We start from the raw sequence: 9,227 nt of genomic DNA on the forward strand, positions 1-9,227 counted from the left end.
AAGGCTTGCGAAAAATCCTTTACAGAACTAAAGGCCATGTTAACATCTCCCCAGATACTACAAAAACTAAAGCTCAGTAAGCCGTTATATTTATATTTATCTGTTACTGACCAAGCAATAAGTTCAGCTCTTGTAGTTGAAATAGGAAAACCACAATAGCTAGTATACTTCATCAGAAAGGTTTTGCAACCAGCCAAGAAAAGATACCCAAAATTGGAACAACTGGCTTTGGCCTCGATAATCACTGCTCGAAGACTCAGACATTATTTCTAAAGTCACACCATAATAGTTCGAACAGACCAACCACTCCGGCAGATTTTAACAAGGTCAGAAGTAGCGGGGAGACTAATAAGATGGTCTATCGGGTTGTCAGAATTTGACGTTCAGTACCAACCAAGACCAGCACTAAAATCATAAATCCTAGCTGACTTCCTCTCAGAGTAGACCAACCCACACGAATAGCCTGAACCAAAGAGCTGGGTGATGTATGTGGATGGAGCCTCTAACAATGATGAAACAGGAGCAGGAATCATATTGGATGATGGAAGGAACATAACAGTCGAATAATCAATATGATTCTGCTTCAAAGCCAGTAATAACCAAGCAGAATACGAAGCTCTCATTGCGGGAATGACTCTCGCATTAAGACTTCAGGCACCTGGAATCACAATACATTGTGACTCTCTTCTGGTGGTCCAACATGTAAAGGGAACATTTCAGGTAAAAGATGCTCTACTAGAAAGGTATTGGCATTTAGTGAAAGAACTCATTTCAAAATTCAAAAACTTTGAAATTATTCACATACAAAGAGAAAATAACAGCCGAGCCGACATTTTATCCAAATTGGAAACAACAAGAAAAACAAAAAATATACCAAAGCTCTCACAACTAACGCTAGAAAACCTTAGCCTAAACCTAACACATATACTGAGTATTTTGCAGGACGAAGACTGGAGGACTCCAATAATAATGTACATCAGTAGAGGAATACTCCCATCAAACGATGTTAATCAAAAACTCTTCAAAATACGGGCTAGGTTCTACACAATGCTGGGAACCGAGCTATACAAGCGCGGATTCTCCAGGCCACTCCTCAAATGCCTTAGCAAGGAAGAGGCAGACCTGGCAATAGATGATATCCATGAAGGAGTGTGCGGTAACCACTTTTGCGACCAAGCATTCGTAGCAAAACTGGTTAGGGCTAGGTACTACTGGCCAACCATGAAACGCGATTTCACAAGCAAAGTCCAAAAGTGTGATGGCTGTCAAAAGCACGGAAAGGTGATACACAATCCGACCGAGGTCCTACATAGCTCAGAAGTAAGTTGGCCTTTTTACAAATGGGAAATGGACATCCTAGGACCTTTCCCAAAGGCACCAGGTCAGGTAAAATTTCTTTTAGTTTGCGTAGATTACTTCTCCAAATGGATAGAAGCACAACCATTAGCACGAATCACGGTCAACAAGGTACAATATTTCCTTTAGAAGAACATAATCTGCAGATATGGAATACCAGGTGAGCTCATATCTAATAATGGGAGACAATTCACTGATTCTCGAGTTGCTTCATTCTTACAGAATTTTCACATCAAGCATCACTTTAGCTCGGTCAAGCACCCCCAGACAAATGATCAAGAAGAAGCCGCCAACCAGGTCCTCTTACAAGCTTTGAGAAAGAAGCTGGGCGATGCAAAAGGCGAATGGGCAGAGTTAGTCCCATAAGTCTTATGGGCCTACAATACAACAATACACTCCTCCACAGGGGAAACCCCCTTCCAATTAGTATACGGCACGGAGGCAATGATCCCGGTGGAGGTATTGACGTGGAAGAAATTGGCCGATTAAGAGTTTATAGAGAAAATAGCATTGCAAGTATAGTTCTTAACTGACTAAAATTCGCTTATTAATTTACAAAAGAGTTGTCACAAAATTAAGAACCAAATACTGGGAGTAGAAATCCCAAGTCGTCTCCCAACGAGTTGACAAAAGAGTGCTATTTTATTGGTCAGAGGTTTTCCAAGAAATTTTTTAGTTTGAGAAACAGAAAAATAAATAACAGTGAATTTAAGCAATGGAAGTTTACGAGAGAATTTATATAATTCAAATAAAAGTCTTGACTGGGAGAAAATTAATTGGAAGTTCTATCCTTGTTGAATTTTCCAAAGTGTAATAATAAAAGGTTGTTGTTCCACTTGGTCATCCCTTACTTAATAAGGGAAAGTCAAGTCACTAACTAACCAACTCTATCACTCGAGTTCTAATCCTTTCCTAAGAAAGGATTAGAGTCAGAGACTAGAGAGTCAGCCAACAACTTCCAGTTAAGATTAACACTAGAGTATTCCAACTCAAGGTTCTCCTCTTAATCAACTCCCAATCAAGTCAGGAAACTACTCCATTAACATGAATATAACTTTCACAGAATTAAGAAGGGAATAAAAGGAAGACATGATGAATAATAACTGAAAGTTAATTAAAAGTAAAAATGGTTCTTTGCATTAATAAATCCCAAAATCATAAACATACTTATCCAAACAGGGTTAATGGGCAATAAAAGAGTAAAGGAATAGAGAAGAAAACTAGAATAATGAAACTTCAACGGAGGTAATGACTCTTCAATATCCAAATCAAAAGCATAAAACTTGAAATCTATGAATGTGAAGAACCCTAGAGGAAGAAGTGATTTCTCTCTCCTAGATTCCAAAACTAAAACTAAAACTGTGCGTAATGAGAATGTGTGTTGAATCTCTCCTATCCCTTGGCTCTAGTCTATGTTTTTGGGCCAAAAATTGAGTCAAAACTCATCCCAAAATCGCCCCCAGAATTTTCTTCATTTTCTGCAGGTCCCGCATGTCACACATACGCGTCAGTCACGCGTACACGTCGCTGGTCATCTTCGTGTGTCACGCGTACGCGTCAGGTACGCGCACGCGTCGTTATGCAAACTCGCTTTTCGAGTGCATCCGTCAGGTACACGCACGCGTCGTTCCTCGCTGGTCAGCTCCTTAGTTTCTTGTGTTCTTTCCATTTTTGCAAGCTTCCTCTCCACCCTCTAAGCCATTTCTGCCCTATAAACCCTGAAAATACTTAACACCCAAATCACGGCATCGAATGGTATAAAAGGGAAACTAAAAACATACAATTTAGATGTCTAGGAAACAAGTTTCCAACCATAGAATAAAATTGGGAATGGTTTGTAAAATAATGCAAATCATATGAATAAGTGAGTAAAGAGTTGATAAAAACCACTCAATATCAGCACAAGATAAACCATAAAATAGTGGTTTATCAAACTCCCCACACTTAAACATTAGCATGTCCTCATGCTAAGCTCAAGGAGACAAAAAGAATGAATAGGGAAAACTAGGACTCATGCAATGCAATGCAATGCAACCTATGTATATGAATGCAACTATATGCTAAGATGTTTCTATCTACTTGGTCAAAAGTAAACAAGTTCTCCAAGACAAGCATAAATCAAATTCCGCTAATTCAAATCATACAATAAGAAATAATTAAACTTGTAAGAAGATAGCTCATGAAAGCAGGGAACATAGATTTAAGCATTGAACCCTCACTGGTAGTGTATATGCACTCTAGTCTCTCAAGTGTCTAGGGTTGATCACTCTACTCTTCTCTAGTCATGCTTTCTAAAACTTTATTCTTCATCTAACCAATCAACAAATATTTAATGTACAAATGCAAACATCATGAGGTCTTTTCAAGGTTGTAATGGGGCTAAGGTAAGGGTGAGGATATATGTAATGCCAAGTGAGCTATAAATTGAATCTTTGAGTAACCTAAGCTATCACCTAACATACACACACTCTATGAAATTCTAAAATCATGCCTAGCTACCCAAAATTCCCACTTTTGCATTAAGTACTCATGCATCAACTTTTCTTTAATTTCATCACATATGCATTGATCTTTCTTTGAACTTGACATTGGGGAAATTTTGTCCCCTTATTCACTTATTTACTTAATTATTTGAATATTTTTGGTTTTTCTCTTTTTTTTTTGTTTTTTCTAGAGCAAATATAACATATCAATGCACATGGGTTTTTAATTTTTCTGGTCTTACATGAGTAGGTACCCGAATTCCTAATATTTTGTCAACAAAACACTGTACACTTTCATAAACCCAAGTTCGCATAGTTCCCCACACTTAACTGACACACAATCTCTATCTTAAGCTAACCAAAGATTCAATTGGGGTAATTAATTATTTTTCTGCTTAAGGCTAGTGATGTGGTAAAAAAAATATAGAATAAATGGGGGTTAATAGGCTCAAGGTGGCTAACAAAGGTAATTAAAAGGGTAGGCTCTTTGGGATAAGTGAGCTAATAATAAATGATGGCCTCAATCATATGCATACATGTAAATACACTAAATAATGGACATATAGAGTGGAACAAAGTAAAGATTGCAATTATAGAGAACAACACACACACAAGAATAAATATCATGGTTAAATAATGTAACCATATAATTAAGCTCGAAACTCACGGGTTGTGTGTTCTCAGCTATAATTCATGTTCCAAATACAAGCTTCAAACAAGTTTAACATAGAATTTAAATTTGAATTAGTTAAATTTTTAAAAATAGTGTCTTAAAAAGAAACTTATTATTTTTCAACCGAGTAGAACCTACATGCAAGCACTTATTATTATGCAACCTATCCTATCTAACTAAAGAAAGAAAAAAAATATAACCTATTGGTGTTAAGAAAAAGCAATTACCTCTGGCAGTCAGGTACTGACCAACCTCCCCACACTTAAAGCTCGGCACCATCCTCGGTGCCATTAGTCAGGAACAAAGGGGGGCTGGTAACAACATCTCTACAGTTGAGGTCATTATGGCTCCCGGTGCTGGTAGGTAAAGTGGAGTCCGGAGTGTCTGGTTCTTCTTCAGGTGGGTGGTTGCCAACAATCAGCTCCTTGAGGTATGTAAATTGGCGCTTGTGACGGCATTCTATTTGCTTTGCCTGCCGGTCTAGTCGGTCCAACCTCTGAAGTATCTGAAGGAGTAGCTGATTTGTTGAAGGTGCTTGTGAGGTGGAAGGAGAAGGAGTATCTCCGGCCGGGTCTACAATCCGGCTGATAGTGGCTGCTAGGGGTCTGATGTACTTTCCGTTGGGGACATATTGATCATCCCGCGGAATCATGGTCCTGGTGTCCCCAGCCCTGGAGGAGACTTTGACTGCCGAGACTAGATTTGAAACCAAGGCGGGAAAGGGAAGGTTGTCTGCAATTTGTACGTGGCCCATAGGTTACTGGAGGTGTCTCGGTAAGTTGAGAGACTGGTCTGTAAGGGTACACCAGATGAGAACAGCCATGTCTGCAGTGAAGGAGGACTCGTGAGTGCTCAGAAAGACGTAGTGAGACATAATCTGTGCTCACACTCGAGCCTCCAAGGTAAGTGCTGAAGCCAATATGCCCTTAGGTCGGGATCGATGATAACTATAGATCCATCTGCTACCAGGTTGTATTATAACTCTGAGGACGTCGTCCCAGTCAAATTGGTATGTCTGGCGCTTGAAAGAGGCTTCTTGGTATGTATCCAATCCTTCCGGAGCATGGGGAAGATCTAAAGATTACTGAATGGCCCCTTCAGATATAGGGACTTGCTTCTAACGGACATAGACAGACTACAGGTTTGGCATGTGAAAATTGGAGTAGAATTCAACCACCCATAAAAGGTTGACCTGCCATGGCTGCCTCCATAAGAATCCCATTGTCTGCGCTCAATGTGAGGCGCTATAAGATCAACAATGTCGGTAGGGAGGATAAGTAGGTGTTCATTGTTGTAGTTTCGCTCAGCCAGGATGGGGAACATCCGCTCACAATAGCGGTTAGTGAACCGCGTAGTGTCTTTTGCTCGAAAGGCTTTTCGGTTTCATCGACCTTGATAATCCTCTTGACCCACTTTGTTGATGGCTTGACTGATGTTGAGGGTGGGTCCTCCGCTGGGGCTCTTTTCGTTCCTTTTCTCGCCGGTGGCTTGTTAGAGGATTTCTCTTTACCCTTCATGGTGGCCATCCTAAAAAGGAAGAAAAGAAAGGGACATGAAATCAAGTAGCTAGAATCGAAAGGAGGAAGATACAAGTGATAATCAAAGGGTTAGAGCAAAGAGGAGGAAAGTACAAGTGACCATCCTAAAAAGGAAGAATAGAAAGGGACATGAAATCAAGTAGCTAGAATCGGGAGGAGGAAGATACAAGTGATAATCAAAGGGTTAGAGCAAGGAGGAGGAAAGTACAAGTGATAATCCATGCCAAGGTAAAGAAGAATGTCGTAAACACATGGTCGCGATTCCATGTAATTAGGACATCAATGGAAATATAGCATGATAAATTAAGACAATTAGATGCAAGATGTTTATTAGCATGCCGGCAAAGATATGAGTAGCATAGATCAAGCATTAATTGCTTAATTCAATTATCAAATGTAACAAACTAACAACCACGTTTGTATTGACAATTATATTTAATTAATAAAATATTACAAGGATTTTGTGAAAAATAGGCAGTAGTGTAGAAGAATAATTAAGAATTCACAATGCCATACGGGCTTTTTCATAAACACTTGGTAGGCATGTAAAATAAGTTAGGGGAAAGTATGAAATCCAACATGCATGCAATCCAAAAATTAATATGAATTGTCAAATCACTACCTAATATATCCACAACCAAATATAGAAGAAAAACAATCACCCATTTTAAATTGCTAACACCAATTAAAAGAATGCAAAAAGAAGAGATAAATAGTAAGAAGTAAGGAAAGAAGATAGGAAAAAAGAACATTGAGAAGATGATGAAAAGAGAGAGGTGATGGAGGATGTGAGTGGCAAAGAAGGAAGAGGAGAAGAAGAAGAAGAAGAAGAAGAATAAGAAGAAAGAAAGAAGAAGAAAGAAGGAAGAAGAAATTAGGATTGGGGGAGAAAAGATAAGAGCTCTGGCGGCGTCCTAGGTTAACCACGCGGAGCATGTGACGCGTACGCGTGGGTCGATTAATAACCAAGTGACACGTAAGTGTCTAGGACGCGAACACGTGATATGGAGTGTGCAAATGGCGCGAGGGCAGCACTGTGCCCGCACAACTCTCTGTGCATTCTGCGTGATGTGCCATGTAGTGAGAATGACGCGCACGCGTCAGGGACGCGTACGCGTGATGGGGGTTATGCTCCCAGCACAGTTCCAGCCCCACACCATCATAACTCTCTGGCCTAACACCCATTTACACCGTTTTCCTCATCCACACGTGCGTGTGCTGGACACGTACGCGTGGAGTGCCAAAATTGCAAATGACACGCGTGCGTCATGGACGCGTACGTGTGAGGAAGTTTGTGCGCAATTAATGACTGGATTTTTGATGGTATAGAATTTCACAAATGAATTCTCGTCGAAGTATAGTCTCTAAACCAACAACAATCCTCTCATACAAAAATTTGTTTGTCACAAGTACAAACCCCTAAAATCTATCAACCGAAGTATTTAAACCTCGGGTCGTCTCTCAAAGGACTTGCAGGGTAGTGTTCTTGTTATTGGTTATGGACTTGTTTATTTTAGGGTTTTGGATGAGGAATGTGAATAGTAAATGGTAGGAAAACTTTATTCACAAAATGGTCTTGGCAAGGTTTGGTTGTCAAGGGTCTTCATCATTATCACTAGCCATAAGTATGGTAGTTGCAAGGATTAATCCCACTTAGTCATCCTTAAATCAATTAACAAAGGAAAGTCAAGTGAGTTATATCAATCATAGTCCATAAGTCCTAGCTTTCCACTAATTGGATTAATGAAGGCTAGAGTTAATGGCTATCAACTATCAATCAATTGGACATTAGTGACTCAAGAAATCATAAGTTACCTTCTCAAGCCAAGAACATAAAGTTCTAGTCTAACATTCTTCCAAGCATTTAATCAAACACTTGGAGGTTACAAAAGAAAAGTATAGTCAATCACAACATGAATGAATTCTAACTACAATTGAATGTAAAGAATTAACAACAACAATCAAGGAAATCACAATTATCATGAATTACCTCAAATTACATTATTGAAAGAAAATAAAGAGAACAAGAGTATCTCAATTACAAAACCTAGAAACAAAATAAGAGAAATTACAACAAGAGAATAGGGATAGAGAGAAGAACCAAAGTGTAGCAATCACCAATTGGAGGTAGAAGTAGAAGGAGACTTGAATTAAACCTAGAACTATGAGATCCTAATCTAACCCTAATTCCTAATCCTAATTCTAGAGAGAAGAGAGAGCTTCTCTCTCTAACTCTAACTACTTCTAAAACTAAACTATGACTAATGATTAAAAGTATGATGATTCCTCTTCAATTCTTGGCTTAAATAGCATCAGAAATGAGTTGGATTGGGCCCACAAGGCTTCTAAAATCGCTGGCCATGTATTGCATTAAGTGGGTCATGTGCCACCATCGGCGCGTCCGCGTACCGTGGACGTGCGCGCCCCTATGTGCGATGCAACTATGGCAAATATTATATTGTTTCGAAGCCCCGGATGTTAGCTTTCCAACCCAACTGGAACCGCATCAATTGGATCTCTGTAGCTCAAGTTATGGTCGATTAAGTGTGAAGTGGTCGGCTTGACAGCTTTTGCGTTTCCTTTATTTCTTCATGTGTTCTCCATTTCTACATGCTTTTCCTTCATTCCCTTGGTCCAATCCTTGCCTCCTAAATCTAAAATCACTTAGCAAACATATCAAGGCATCTAATGGAATCAAGGAGAATTAGATTTAGCTATTTTAAGTCCTAAAAAGCATGTTTTCACTCTTAAGCACAATTAAAGGAGAATATACAAAACCATGCTATTTCATTGAATAAATGTGGGTAAAAGGTGATAAAATCCCCTAAAATCAATAGAAGATAAACCTTACAAATGGGGTTTATCAGCAATGCACACTTCCTACACCACTCCCGCGCAACTATCTGTTTAATCCTTCTTATTCTCGCACTCACATACGACGCGTACGCGTCGTGGACTCTTGCACGGCGGTGTTTGCTTTTTTTATGCAGAATGCAGTATGTAGCTAATTATGCAGAAATTATGAATTGCTACTGAGAAAAACAAAATAAAATAAAGCTAAGAATAAAAAATGAAAGATCGTACCATGGTGGGTTGTCTCCCACCTAGCACTTTTCTTTAACGTCCTTAAGTTGGATAGTCCACTAGCTCAGTCTTCTGCTGTTGGTGAATCCTCCA

The 9,227-nt window shown here is 39.3% G+C and overlaps 1 protein-coding gene across 1 annotated transcript; it reads left to right on the forward strand.

Annotated features, from left to right (window-relative positions):
- The first annotated feature begins 630 nt into the window (after positions 1-630).
- On the forward strand, positions 631-1,722 carry LOC140175118 (uncharacterized). Its single transcript, XM_072202045.1, has 3 exons — positions 631-720; positions 943-1,205; positions 1,503-1,722. Exons 1-3 carry the CDS (start codon positions 631-633, stop codon positions 1,720-1,722), a joined length of 573 nt encoding a protein of 190 aa, XP_072058146.1.
- The last annotated feature ends 7,505 nt before the right edge of the window (positions 1,723-9,227 follow it).

This window comes from Arachis hypogaea, chromosome 9, assembly GCF_003086295.3.
Source record: "Arachis hypogaea cultivar Tifrunner chromosome 9, arahy.Tifrunner.gnm2.J5K5, whole genome shotgun sequence".
Classification (NCBI taxonomy): Eukaryota; Viridiplantae; Streptophyta; class Magnoliopsida; order Fabales; family Fabaceae; genus Arachis; species Arachis hypogaea.

Bases quoted from the DNA above. Each gene is read 5' to 3' on its own strand.
- LOC140175118 (XM_072202045.1), top strand. From the start codon at position 631: ATGACTCTCGCATTAAGACTTCAGGCACCTGGAATCACAATACATTGT. The intron at 721-942 runs GTAAAAGATGCT...AGTATTTTGCAG, and splicing joins ATGTAAAGGGAACATTTCAG to GACGAAGACTGGAGGACTCC. The intron at 1,206-1,502 runs GTACTACTGGCC...CATAATCTGCAG, and splicing joins GCAAAACTGGTTAGGGCTAG to ATATGGAATACCAGGTGAGC.